Source organism: Solenopsis invicta, chromosome 6 (genome assembly GCF_016802725.1).
Source record: "Solenopsis invicta isolate M01_SB chromosome 6, UNIL_Sinv_3.0, whole genome shotgun sequence".
NCBI lineage: Eukaryota > Metazoa > Arthropoda > Insecta > Hymenoptera > Formicidae > Solenopsis > Solenopsis invicta.
In genome coordinates, this window is record NC_052669.1 from 10,058,935 (window position 1) to 10,074,228 (window position 15,294).

General features: G+C 38.5%; 1 protein-coding gene and 1 pseudogene across 1 annotated transcript; both read right to left on the reverse strand.

Moving 5' to 3' along the window:
• Positions 1-8,760: 8,760 nt before the first annotated feature.
• LOC113004632 lies at positions 8,761-10,163 on the reverse strand (annotated as a pseudogene).
• A 2,377-nt stretch (positions 10,164-12,540) lies between these two features.
• Positions 12,541-15,003, reverse strand: LOC105207475 (larval cuticle protein A2B). The gene is made up of 2 exons (XM_026138576.2): positions 13,682-15,003; positions 12,541-13,102 (listed from the first exon to the last, which is right to left on the reverse strand). Exons 1-2 carry the CDS (start codon positions 13,691-13,693, stop codon positions 12,683-12,685), a joined length of 432 nt encoding a protein of 143 aa, XP_025994361.1. The 5' UTR covers positions 13,694-15,003; the 3' UTR covers positions 12,541-12,682.
• Between the last annotated feature and the right edge of the window lie 291 nt (positions 15,004-15,294).

Genomic DNA, 15,294 nt, shown 5'->3' on the forward strand with positions numbered 1-15,294 from the left:
TTTCGACAATATCCGATCAATTGGATATACTGATAGCATAGATGTTCAGTATTTACGCCATCACCGCCGCATCGACCGCGAGCTAAATGAGCAAAATTGGGATCGCGTAGATATCGGCGATTACTGGGCTTTAAACATCTTGTTTGGGGAGCAGCCATATGAGGAGGAGAAGGAGCAGTGGGATTAAGGGGGAATTTTTTTTTAATTAAATATTTTTTTAATGAAATACTTTTTTTCTTTTTAAATTACAAAATAAATTACACGTTTAATAAATGCAAAAAGTTTTTTAAAATAATGTCTAATATTATTTCCATTATTCACCTTCCCATAATAAATAAGGTACAAACGTTCACGAGGCGGAAGCGAGAGCGTACGCAGATATCAGATATTTTTTTTTTACCTCATTTTTTTGGACACGTTCTACCCATAAGCAGCGGTCAAGGGTCTCATCTCTTTCGGAGATGAATACCTGATTATTTGCCTTGCCATAAAATTCCGTTTTCGTGTCAAAATCCTTTTTAGTGTTATAACACGCGAGCGAATACGCATGCATAGCGTATGGAAATAGTACTATACGTAGTAAAAATTGTACTATTGGTAGTATTCATAGTAAACTGTCCGCAGCGGGGGGTACGAGCGAAAACATTACCCCGTACGGACCCGTAAAGATTCGTCTGCAACGTGGGTGCCATTAATTGAAACATATATTAAATCTAAAAATGATTTGTCCTGTCCACTTTTCCTCTTTAGTATATATAAAAAAATTGCGAGCGAGCGAACAATAGCCGCAACGCGTGCGGCCAAAAACATGTGACTGACGCAATAGCGTGCCCCAACGGGGGGTGCGAGCGAAAACATTACCCTAGGTAAAGATTCGCCGTCTACAACGTCGGCGACAAATGTATGGATTTTAAATGATGGCTCATAAAAGATTTCTTGACAAGGGAAGAGGAAAAAACGTTTCTTCTTTCTAAAAGGCTGAAACAAATTTTTAATATAAAAATTTAAACAATATGTAAAAGAGAGATCGACAATAGAGAGAGAGAGCGCTACGTTTTTCTAAATATTTGTTAAATAAATATTTTAATACGAGAAAAACTTAAATTATATGAAAAAGAGGGAAAGGGAGAAGGAGAGGGATACATTTTATTCCCAAATAATTGTTAAACTAATTTTAATAAATTGATATAAAATTTATATTAAATTGATATTAAGTTAATATTAACCTAATATAAACACAATAAAAATTTATATCAATTTATTAAAATTAGTTTATCAATTATTCGAGAAAAAACGCTATGGGAGAGAGAGAGAGAGAGAGAGAGAGAGAGAGAGGAAAAGAGAGAGGGAGAGAGAAAGGGATACGTTTTATTACTACTTTTTAATAAAATTGATATAAAATTTATATTAAGTTTATATTAGGTTAATATCAACCTAATATAAACGTAATAAAAATTCATATCAATTTTATTAAAAATTAGTTTAGCATATAACAATGATTCGGGAAAAACCGTTATTGGAAAGAGAGGGAAAGAGAGAGGGAGAAAGACAGCAAATACTCCTGAATCTTGTAACGTCCCTCACACACGTACACGTATACGTATGCACTAACACATAGTGGTCCGGAATCGGCTTATAACAACTACTGCCCATCGTCGTCATATGCTACACTGAGAAAAAAAAGTTGTTAATTTAAAAAGATATTAGTTTATTCAACTAGGTAAATGCGGCGGTCACGGGCTCTCAAGCAAACATTTGTTGATTCAAAGAAATGAGTGTTGAGATAAGTACAGATATTCATTCAAATTATTACCATGTATTGGACTCAAATAAATAATTATGAATTATTTGAATCAAATAATTCATAAACAACTAAACGTATTTAGTTCAGTTAACAATTTTTTTTCTCAGTGTAATAATCGCTGAAAATAATTAAAAAGCGAAAATTAATACTTTGTCGCTGATGTAATTAATTTCGTAGCCTCTTGAGCGGCCGACGAAGGTCGTAGGTCCATTGCGAGCCGCGCTTCGTAATAAAAATTGGCGCGGCGCGTAAGGAAGCGGAGAAACGTAGGGAGAAGAACTACCTGCGTGCACGCCACCGAATTCGAGATCGCTCGCTCGCTCGTTCGTAGCGCGGCGCCGAATCCATTTGCCATGGGAGAAAGGCGCCCAAATTCCAGGCCTCGATTTAAATTGCGTTGCATAACGCGGGGCGGACCGCTCGCGTTTTTCGGGAAGCGCATATACGCTTTGTTTCTCGACTAGCCGCGAATCTACGGAAATGATCGATATACGGCGAGCTGCGTGTCGCAATCGAAACGCCGCCTTGTAATAACGGCCTTGATACTAAGGTTGTCGCTCTCACACAGCTCGAGCTACTGTTGTGTCGTACACTAGATTCATTAATAATATCAGGGTTTTTTTTTGTTCATCGAGCGTAGGGTCCTAATAGTTTCTCAAGGTTCAGATTCCGAACACGGACTCTCACTTGTTCGGTTTTCATCCGGATCCAGCTCCACGCTCGGAACAAAAAACTCGTATTAGCAATTAGAAATTGGAGAGCTAGTAGCGCCTCAACTATGTATTACAAAATTCTAATAAAAACGATAAATAGGTTAATGACTTAAGTAAATATAATATTAACCGTTTGTCAGATAACTACAGAAATTAGTATCACAAATAGAAGCGACGAAAAAATGAGAGAAGCGAATAAAATTTGAGTACAATTCTCTTATTGGTTTAAAAGTTTAATTGTTTATTATTAATTTTTTATTCATTCTTGATTTTTAAGTGCAATCGCATTTTTACGGGGAATACTTGCAAATTTGCGTTACGACAAAATAGCGTTACGAATTACATAAAAAATTTTTTACCGATAAAACTAATAAATATTTGTCGAAAAATTCATTTAGATCTACTTACACGTTTGAAAGTTATTTATTTAAAGCTGCGGCAAAATGTAATTACTTTCGCTGCAAAAATTATTATAAATTAAATTTTCTTTGCTGATTAGGAAAAAAAAGAATAAATCTAAGAATTCTTTAGTTTTGAAATTTCGGTAACTTTTAGCTCGCAACGTATAGTCGAAACGTTCTTAAAAAAAACGACGCGTCGCTCCACGAGTTTCGGAGAGTAGAATTCCAGGAAAAGAATACCTCCGTCGAATACGTTCTTTTAACATACGTAAAATTGAAACTAAAAGCACACGCAAGGCAAAATATTCAGTTAAACCATAATTAAATGTAACTGAGGCTGGCGAAACCGGTCATTAGAGATGTAAATTCGAGGGGCGCGATCGCATTACCGGCGAGCGGGCCTACGCGTGTATCGCGCAACCTTTCTTTACGAATCGACACGGTTCCCGATTAATAATTTATTGGCCCGATCTCGTGTGTGCTCTCATCTCGTATCTCACTTGATCTCCTGACGATTTCTCATTAGCGTGACTTCTTGTCCGGTAAGGATAAGTCGCTAATAATCGGCTACATACGGAGAGGGGCACGTACGAATTGAAAGATAAAGCGACCTTTTTAAAAGCGAGGCAAAAAGAGGGGGATATATATCGGCCAATGGAGGGAAGAACACAGCTGCGAAATCGTTAAATCATCTGGTCGTAGGCGTCCTTAAATGACGCGAGCGATTCAGAGATGTCGTATTTAAGATATTTTTGGAGTCGGTAGGAATTTTTAAGTGCACGCTCTGCCCACTTGTCTTTATGTACGACGCGACTTGACAAATTTCAACGTAAAACGTAAATACGTGTAATAATACTATGTTTAATCCGTGACATATCGTCCCGTCTGCCTCTCGCGCGCGCACGACTACGCCTCTTACTTTATCCCCCTCGTTTCTCTTTATCCTTTTTGTCAACAATTCATTTTATCTCTGACGCGCGTGACGGCCGGCATTAATAACGAATCGGATTGCGCGCCTTGACGAGCGTAACATTCGCTTCGCTTATGCACTTTTAAATCCGACGGCGCATCGAATTGCGATGCGTCGATGAGAAATGATGGGGTCAAAGCGAGAGAGATCCTTGATTTAACTTTTCGAAGCCGCGAGCTCGCGAGCTCAACGGGTGGTGATTTATTAAAAAAAAAAAAGAATAAAAGAATAAAAATAAATAACGAGACGCTCGGCTGACGACGATAATTTTTCAACGAGTTTTGGGGAAACGTTCGGTGGCCATTAGGCTGTGCGCGATATTATTTTTGCTCGACCCCCTTTTTCGCTTTCGTTGATAACCTTGATTCGCGCATGAACGTTAATGGTTAAGCGATAAAAAAACTCGCGTAACCTTAATCGGTGAGCCCGAGCATTCCGTCGAGGGTCGCGCATGCAGGATCTCTCGTTCGATCTGTCGAAAACATCCGTTTAAAGCTGACGGTGCGCTACATCCGTTCATTTTCATTCGATTTCGTGAGATCCATCGCAATTAAATTACTTTGGACGTTAATTTAATTAATTGTTTGCTTCATAAATTACACACTTAATAAATGTCGTAATGTAAAAGAGATTTAATTTAATATCCGTGTCGAACAAACGTTTCAAGGTAGCGTAACTTCTTCGCGTTTAGAGAGAGAGAGAGAGAGAGAGACAGAGAGAAATGAGAATCGATAATCTCTTTTAAATTACGGTATTTTTTTAAATTTAATTAAAGATAGAATCGTATTAAGGGAGGATAGAGTGATAAGTGAAAAATAAAGAAATTGGTTTCAGCGTGCAGCTGTGCTTGATAACTTACATAGAATATTTAATGTAACACGAATGAAGTTTATGATTTACGTAATTAAAAAAAAATAATTAAAAAATATTTATATCACAAAGATATAAATTATTAATATTTTATTTAAAAAAAAAAATCTGTTTTAAGAAACCGTCCTTCACGATTGGCACGATGTCTCCATTTTTAGATGTCTGAAACAAATATTCTTTGTGTTATTTTAATCTTAAATGATGTGACTTTTGTTTGATCGTAGCTTTTTTAAAAATAATAATTTTTTTATAAAATGGCGATCATCCAAAATTGATGGCTACGATTTTTAACAAAAATTTTGTTTGTTTTTTTAAATGATAAAATAAAAACAATTAAAAATTTTGAAAAAAGCTATGATCGAACAGTACATTTTGAAATACACTGTTAAAAATCGAAAGCGATCGGTTTAGTGGTGTTTGAGAAATCAAGTCGATCAGGTAAAAAAAGTGATTTCGAAGAAAAACGCGATTAAAGTTTCAAATTTGAATATCTTTTTAATAAATAATAAGATAATTGATATTTCACAACTTTGTTATTTTTGCTCAAATCAATTAAAAATTTCAAAGATATATTTTTCAAGAGTTGCCTTTTCAAATAAAATTACAAAAAAGAATGGATTCTTTTAATCCATATGTAGCGTTTCCTCTTAAATTCGCTTGCAATTACATTAATAATTTTAATTTCTAGGTGTGTCCTCCGTTTAACGTAACAAAGTGTAATTTGACGCGTACAAAATGAAACGGAGATAAATCCTGGACTAAACTGACCGAAGCGCAACATACTGCTCGTTTAATTCGTCAAACTGAACGCACTCCAGTCACGACGCAGATAGTTGCAGTTACCGCAAATGCTACGTGCACGCTTTGCAAATCGAGCGTCGTTAAACGATGCAATTTTGCACATCCTGCGTAATTATTGTAATTAGTTACGTCTTACGATAAACTGACACATTCGAGGGAGGCAGGCACGGCGCCAATTTCTTCTGTGCAATGCCGCTTTATCTCGCCGACTTCGTTTCAATTATTCAGAATTTCAATTTAACCAGAAATCCCATTTTTATCACTATAAAAATTCAATGAGACTCGACATTTTGTCGCCGTCGATTTTTTCGTAAAAAATAAAAAAATAAGAAATAATAAAAACTATTGGCGACGTGGGGGTCAACTGTCAAGTGACAAACAGGTCGAGTCGAGCGGCGCCGGCGGCTTCTATAATTGCAATCGGACGGGGAACGCGTCGCGCTCGGTTCTCGCCCGCGGCGGTTCTTCGGATTCCGGAGACCGGTCTCTCTGTCAAAAGCGGACCGGTCTTTCGTGCGCACGTAATACGGGGCGCGATTACGAGGTGCCGCATAGTGACATTGGGCGCGGTTCTTTGACGGCCGCGGCTGCAGTCGCGTTTTCTGTTCGGTGAAAGTCGATTCGCGCGCGCGAACCACTCCCCTTCTCTCGTTCGCTTCTTCTTCGTTCCGCTGCACTCCGGTCTTGCACGAGTCGGAGGGACGGACAGAGAGAGGAAGAAAGAGAGAGGGAGAGAGAGAGAACGATATTGCTTTTCTCGCGACGTTGTAATCCGGATTACGTGTTACTGTTTTCTGAAACTTCTGTTTTATTCGAGGAACGGCCGACGTGTCTCCGTAAATACGAATAACAGCTTACATAATCTCTCGCAATAATCGGCGTTTGAATGCCAATTAATTTATATTGCTCAAAATTCGTTTTACATTAATTGTCACGCGTTTTTTTACGTGCGTAGGTGTCGGTGTTCGCCTCGTGTGAAATAAAGAGGCAATAATGTGTGGACGTGCGTGTTCTGTCATTTGAAAAGAATATTTTTCCATCGAGATAAAAGTTATCTCGATTCAGTTGGAGTTGAGAAGCTATCTTTTACTTTTTTAAATAATATTTGCATTATTGTTTGCTATAAATTATACAAAATTATTTTTTCACATTAATTGTTTGTCTTTTGCATTTTTTATTTTTGCTACTGCACTAACAATAAGTGATTACAAGTAGATTGGCGATCAAGTAAATTTAACGTAATCTAATAACTGTGCACAAGAAACGACGTTCTTCGTTACAGCCATAATTTTCGCGTTAGAAAAGCTATTAGTGGATCTACTACTAGTGGAACTATCCACTCGCAGTAGTGGAAGTCGCTCACTGAACCGACGTCTGGCGCGGCCGCGTCTACTTGCCTAACTCGCGCTGACCTTTACTACTTGCTTCGCGAAAAGCGAGATATTCGAAGAAGCAAACTTCTTTTACGAAATTTCAAAGATTCCACTTATCAGTATAATTAAATTATGTAATTTCGTTCGACAACACAATGCTTCATTATCAACCGAAAAAACTTAAATATTTCGCATAACATAATTCCCTCGAGTATAAAACTGCTTCGACCGATAATCTATATAATTTCGGTACGTCACGGTTGCATATAAGAATATCCTTTTCAAGAAAAGTCGGCGGTGGTAATGACGTATCATAAAAAAGATATAGGATATATCTTTTTATTACAAAGTGCCGATCAAGATCGTCGATGAAGACATCCCCCGGAGATGAAGGCGGCAATAATAACGTTTTAACGATTATACGGACTAATGGTCGCGATAATAAGCTCCCTTTCATACCGTTTCAAATAAAATGCGTCCCGCGTAGCCGAAGGTCGCGTTACGTGCACGCGTGTACGCACAACATGCGCGGCGTGTTCTTGCGTAAACACGACGGCAGGGGCCCCGGGGGCCCGGGGTCTGCGCGCAACAACGGGCCCGGGGATTATGTAACGCGTGATGGATTGGGCCCCGCGACATGACAGCCCGACCAGCCGACCGACTCGCGATCGATTCGCAACGTCGCGGTGACATTGATCGACGCACGTCCAAAATTTATCGCTTTTGCTCGTTACTCGCACCTGCCGCCCGCTTTTTGTGGCACGCGTACGATCTATGTGTAATCAAATAGGATCGATGGCGACCAGATGCATTTTTTTCGATCAGTTGTTTTTCGATCATTTCGCCGTTAAAGGAAATGTCTCGATAACTAGATATGTAATAATGTAGAACCGGGATTATTGTATTCTTTTTTTTTAATGGTTCGTGATATAAGGTGATCTGATTACGTAACTAAAGTATGAAAATGTTATTATTAAAAGTTTGAATAACATTTCAATTATTCCAAAATACTGAAATTGTAAAGCACCTGAATGGACCAGTATCCGGACAATCTAAAATATTTGCATAGAAAACAAAAATTAATATCAAATCAACAATTCATTGTTTCACGTATAAGCAATTTAAGAATATCAAACTTTGAAAGAATTTAATAATCTAAAGCAGACATCATTTTGCTTACATGAAGAAATTTTATATATATAGTATATATCCGTTTAATGCTTATTTCTGCCAACACAGATTAACTTTGATCTCAGTCTTTATCTTTATCCAATTCTTACATCTAGAAAAGGATAAAGAGTGAGTTAAACCGAGATTAAAGTTAATCTACATTGGTAGAAATAAGCGTAAGACTATCAAACTCCTTCAAGAAAATTTTTATATTCTTGCTTATACGTGAAGCAACGAATTGTTCATTTGGCACTAATTTTTTTCTATGTATCTTTAATATCTTAAATGCTTATTTGTAATGTATTATTTATATAATAAATACATAAAATATTGTCTTAACGAATGTGTAATATTTATTAAAACATTTTAATCATCAAAATATTAATTCTAGCCTATCTGCGTTTTTATATTATTTAAAATAATTTATAAGCAACTTCATAACAATTTTAAAATAACTTTATAAGTGTCTTTAAGTGTGAAAGATTGCAATCAAATTTTAATGTTATAAAAAAATATTTAAAATTAATAATAATAAATGACCGGATACCACGTTCAATCGCTACAACATTTATCTTGCTTTGCACTGTCTGGTAAGAATAAAGGCATTAATAGATGTCAATCGCAGAACAATCGGTAGGAAACTAGATGAATGCGTATATAAGTAATTCATAGCAAACAATTTATTTAGTTTTTGTCATCAATAATCCTAACAACGGATCCTAATAACAGATTGCGAAAATGACTCGAGGTAGATACAAATGGGATAGTATAAGTTTACGTCAACGGGGCGGCGGGAGTGTAAGCCAGACCATTGAGGGGTGCGGCGTAGGCGAAAGGTGAGGAGTACGTGGCACTGTACGCGGCGTAAGGATAAGTGGAGTACGTGGCTATCGCCCTGGGAGCAGCGGGAAGACCGATCAGTCGGGGGCTCGCAATTCGTTGCCGTTCGGTTTGTGCAACCGACTGTCCGACGATTCGCGCAGATTGTTGTTCCTGCTGCTGCAGTTCTTGTTGCTGATGCTGCTGGATCTGCAATCTTGACGACCGTCTCTGTTGATCCTGCAGCTGCTGCTGCTGCTGCTGCTGTTGCTGCTGATCCTGCAGTCGCTGCAGCTGTTGCAATTGTTGACGCTGAATCTCCCGCTCTCGCGTCGTTGGTTTCGCCTTTAAGGGCCCCGAGCGGGTGTCGAGCACCTCGACGTCGGAATCGGGACCGATGGCGGGGATCGATGGCGCCGGAGCCGGGATGGCGGCGGCGGCTGGTGCGGCCGGTACGGCGGCGACCGGCGTCAGCGTGGCCGGTCGGAGCGGTGACACCGGCACCGCGACAGCGGCGACCGCCGGTTCCCTGCTGACGATCGCGTTGAAGCCGTTGATCGGGTCCGCGGTGTACTCGACGATGCGACGCGTGCCGTCGGCCTCGATCAGGCTGTAGCTGCCGCGCACGATGTCGCCGTTGCGGGTCTCGTACTGAGCCTTGGAGTCACCGGTCACCGCGTCCTGCACGTCGTACGCGAAGCTGTACTGCGGCGCCGGGTCAAACTCCTCCAGCTTCGCCAGGGGTACCGCCGCTGCCACTCGCGCGCCGGCACAGCGGCGGGCACCACCGCCCCTCGAGCGACCACCGCCAGTCCCAGGAAGAAAAAGAGCTGAAAATTAATGTCTCCTTAGCGAATGTAAAATCTTAGCAGAAACTTAAGTTAAAACGATAAATTTGTTACACAGCTAGACTAGAGTTAATATTTTGACGATATTTTTAATATGCTTTAAGAAACGTTACGTATCTGTCATGATAACATTTAAACAATAGTAAATAGTAATAAATATTTATCATAAATATTGTGTGCTGCCTGGATTGGCTGTAGAGGCTACAACTATTATAGATGATTTCTTTTTGCACCATTTTTTTTTTACCCGGTCATTAATATATTCAGAGATAATTGAAAGCATTTAGGTAAGTAGAAACTCCAAATTTCAGAAATATAATCGAAGAAAAACAGAGAAGATTATCTAAAGCTCGCGCTTTCCTTTCCAGCTTCTCACCCTTACCGTGCCAGCCATGTTTGCGCGCGAGAGGACCGCCAGAAGAGGACTGATGCCCTGGGGTAAAATCGCCCGTACTTTTATACGTCGTCGCATTCGTGTCATCCGACGACGATGATGCTCCCTGCAGCCACCTACGTCCCCACCTAATCACTGCCTCTGTCTCCTTCTTTCGTTTTCTATGTCTTCCCATCGGGAGGCCGCGCGGTGACCTCCGCGATGATCATTGCGATGTACAGGGGGTCTGACCTGCGGTTGTACCAATGTACGCGCGCTTATGTTTCTTCATATCACCACTGTCCACCCGTACACGCGACTTGGATGTCAATAGGCTGAAGACTCGAGGTCTCGAGGTCGTTCGACGAAATCGGGGAATCGTGTACCCAAAAGCACGCTGCAAGACTCCCATTCTCTTTCCCCTCGCCTTTCTAAAGCTGTCGATAGAAAATAGTTATGCATTTAGAAGAAATAATGCATGAAAGAGAGAGAATTAAGAGAGGTGCTTTAAAAGCAGAATATAAGGGATATATTAATTAAATAGAAGAAAAAAAGTTTGCAAATTGCAATCGCGGCAAATTTCAGATGTGGCATCTCGACGGAGAAGCGCGAAAGCTGCAATTTAAAGACGATAGAATTTCTGCACAACATTTAATGAAAATTAATTAAAATGATATTTTATTACATCTTCGATGTAAGGTAGCATTTTTTTTTAACCACATAATATAACTCTCGCAATATTTCTTTGAGGGAGAGAAGTTCTTTTAAAATTGCCGACTTCGATGCAATGTTTGGAAAAGGATAGACAAATGCGTTGCCTAACGCACCTAAACCTGATGCGAGCGAGCAATTGATAACCGAAATACGCGTATAATCATATGCAATGCACGTATTCACGCGTGTGGTGTGTCAGTATATCGAATACAAATGGTCTATCAAGGCCATTCGAGGAAAGCACGAAGACATACATCCCGCAATCGGCTGAATTCTATTATACATTCAGCGAAAGTGACGATGAGCTCTGCGCGCTGTAACAACACAGTTAACACGAATCGACGCGTACTATTGCACTAATTACCATTCGTGTGATCGTCAATTGATATTAGTCTATAACTCTAATAATAGAGTGCATTGTATATATTGCAATCTCATCTTGAATGTATCAAATACTTATATCTCAATTTGAAATTCTCAAATGTTAATAATTCTTCTTGTTATTCAAAGATTTTTGAAAATTTGATATTTTCTTGAAGATTAGAACTATTTAATTTTTATTTCAAAATCTGTACGTGAAATCAACTTTAAATAATCAATTTTGCAATGAATGCATATGTATTTCATTTAATAAGATGATCTAAAATAATTTATATATAAATTACCGAAAAAGTCAAATATAAAAGAGATCGAGATCGCTTATATATATATTTATTTTTGGTTTAAGAGAATGTGTAGGCGAGTCTTTCAGCGCATTATGCACAAATACTTTGTAAACTTTTAATCAATCGAAAAATTGAAAAATTTACCTTATATTTTAGAAATAAATTAATCGCTGTCAAGGTAAATTCAAACATTAGATAATATTAATTTCTGACGGGAAAACAACGAACTTTAAAAAAAAAAAAGAAAAATTTTTAAAGAATTTTATAATTATCGAAGATGTCAAATATTATCAATCTTTTATTTGAAAAATTCTTTTATGTTTCTCTACTAGATTTCTTTTTATTATATTTATACAACAATTTTGATAATATTCATTCAAATTAAATAGACTGAATTAGTTTAAAGACGTTTCGTTGTTTAAATCTCGAAATTAACATGCATACCGAGAAAAAAGATGTCAACTTGACTAAATTTTTCAACTTGATTAAATTTCTTTAATTCAAGTATTTTTGTATTTAAATATAATTTATAAATGCTTAAAGTTCAAATATTTTATGTATTTAAGGCAAATACATAAATACACTTGGACTGAAGAGATTTATGTACAATATTTTTTTTCAGTACAAAAATATGTCTCTTAGAGATTTCTATGTAATATATGAAATATAAATGTCGCAGTATACATGCCTTATTCCATATAGAATTATCATTAAATCTTAAGTCTCGCATCGTTAGGTATATATCTGATGCTTTGTAAACTTTCACAATTATATTCATAAAAGGGAGTTTATGCCAGAGTTTATGGTCCGAAATCCCATTTGCGAAGTTTGCGTGCCATTATATAACTCAACGGCTTTATCCACATAACTTTAATTCGTTCATTGCAACCTTGTTTTGTACGAATTCAAAAAATGTACGAAAATATGATACGCTCGGTCCAAGATGTGTGCAAAGAATGAAAAGAGCAACGTGTAATATCTTACGGAGAAGTTATGTCAGGATAAAATTAATCCGCATACAGTTTATAAAAAAGTCTTTAATAAAAAATCGTTACTTAATAACAAAATAAAAACGATTTATGCAGCAACATTGATACATTATATATAGCTGACTAGTTCTTCGAGACATCGTCATGACAATCGTTATCACATTCCTCAGGACTAATAAACGAGTGGCGGTGCCGCAACCTCGACGACGGGTTTCACCACTGTCAGGGGCTCCCGGCGGACCACGGCGTTGAACCCGTTCACGGGGTCAGCCGTGTACTCGACGATTCGTCTGGTACCGTCGGCCTCGATGAGGCTGTAGCTGCCGCTGACGACGTCACCCTCCCTGCTCTCGTGTTGGCTCTTCGCATCACCAGTCAGCGTATCCTGGACGTCGTAGGCGTAAGTGTACTGAGGGTAAGGATCATAATTTGTGGCGTCAACCGCGGCGACTGGAAGACCCGGTGCGACCAGGGTACCCGGAATGCCTGATACAGCTGGACCGGTTGGAACTGCTGGGATGACTGGTGCAGCTGGCAATGGAATGGCCGCGCCTCTGGACACTGCGAGCACCGCTGCAGTCAAGATTGTTAACTGTAATAAAATTCAGTAGATTAATTTATCTTTCTGATATTTAAAAGAATAGAGAGCCTAATAGAAATATACATGTTTCTATTAAGCATTTTTGCTATATTTAATTTAATGTAAAAATTCACGTGTATTTTTATATACAGAGTGTTTTTACTACTTGATACTACATTTCATAATTAATTACATTGTGTCGAAGTGTAAAGTTACTGGATTAATTGTAAGCAGGCGTCGATATTGTATGTGTCCTATAACAGAGAACTATCAGAGAGGTCAGTCGAATACTATATTTGAAATTTATTTAAAGTAAAACTTACTTAAGATGAACTAAATCACCTTGCTAAAAATAAAAAAAAAACCATTTTAAATAGATTTCTGAAATCTATTTTATATTTTCTTAAATAAGTTTTAAATGAGTTCTTATTTAAAACAAGTTATTCGATTGATTCCTGAAGTATTCCAAGCAATATTGTAGAAACGTTGAAAATATTACTGCAACATTCTTCGAATATTCTGTGCTACTCGTAATGAGTTGTAATGGATTAAGTGAATTTGATGTACAAAGTGTGATTCCTTTTGGCGTACCTTCATGGCCATCTTCTTATTTTGGTTCTGTGGATCGGTGTCGCAAACAAGACTGACTTTCCGACAAGCGGTGACAAACGTATTTATAGCAGCATCGGGGTGGTCAACGGCCGCCTCAGCCGCATCCCCCGTTGCATCGCAAGCAGGCCTTCGAAGTAGTCGTAGTACGTGATGCGATGACAGAGAAGTTTCGCTCTCGATTTATGATTCTCGCCGACATATGTGCGCGCCGGACGAGGAAGAAAGTTCGGCGAGAGCGCCGAATTGGACGGTTTATTAAATTTCTCACGGCATAGCTTCTTAAATCGCGCTCCCCGTTCACGAAATGTCCCGCGCCGCCCGGGCGCATCCATGGAATGTTAATTCTATCGCGCTACAGCAAGTAAATAACGTCAGTTCCTTTTTTTCTTATTTCGCGCACGAAATCGCTCGAGCTTACCAATTTTCTTTTTACTCGTAAAAAATTATTTACGCGCACGCGAAACGTATGTCGCGTTGAGAGAACCAGTTTCGAGACATTGTGCAGATTTCGACGGGGTGTACGGTACGTGATCGCGCCGCAATTTCAGCGGGAGATTTTCGAAAGCGGGTTTAAAGATAAAAAACGACGTGTATGATTTAACGCCGGGCGTTACTTTTCGAGATCGCGAAGATTACGCGCGCGAGGCGTGAGGAAACGAGATGAACGACGCGACCAATAATTCTTCTATGCAACACCGGTGCCCGCCGGTGCTTTCACCCTTGCGTAATTCCGGCGGTTTTGGTGCCGGGGCTATAAGTGTAACGCTTCCGCCACATGTCGGGAGGTGACGGACCGAGAATATCAAAACGCACGAGGTGATGATTCATTTTTGGAAGAGTCGCCTAACAGCATTTCTCGCCTTCGGAAAAAAACCTTGCGAAAACGCGCGTGCCCTTATAGAAATTCGTTTTTCCTTTTAATTAATTTATTAGTTTTATTTTTTTAAGTTTATTATCCTTCTTGTTTTTCTCTTTCTAATTGAATCGAAAATAAAAATTCGAAAAAGCACTTAAGGATCTTTTTTATCTTAAGATTTCCGGAATTTCCGTTGACAATTTCACCTTTGCGTCATAAGAGAATGCGATGAACCGAGGAGACAACAGATTCACTGGCACATGAATCATCTTCGTCTCGTCTCGTCTCTTCTTCCTTCATATATGAAAATGTGAGTCATTCGTATAGTTAAGGAAGACGAGCGCCGATCATGACCGTGAAACGAGTCCGCAAGCCGCTCTTATGCAACGTGATATCGCTGACGCTTCTTCACCTTGTCCTTCCTCTGCAGCATCCCAGTAAACTTCGCATGATTTATATAATTAATGGTACATGTTGTACAATATGAAATCAAATGGAGTTGAATCGAACATATGTTATATTGTAGGGTTGTGTTGTTGTGTTTGGAAACTACAGTATATTTTCCAAGTATAAATATTTTGAAGAAAAAATTAATTAATTAAAATAAACTCTGAAATCTAATCCAATATAAACTGACAGAATATTATAAATTATACATGCACTCTTTTTCTGTGGAAGATTTAAAAGATGATACAAAATTATTCCTAGTATAAAAGTTTCAGTATTATGCTAATAC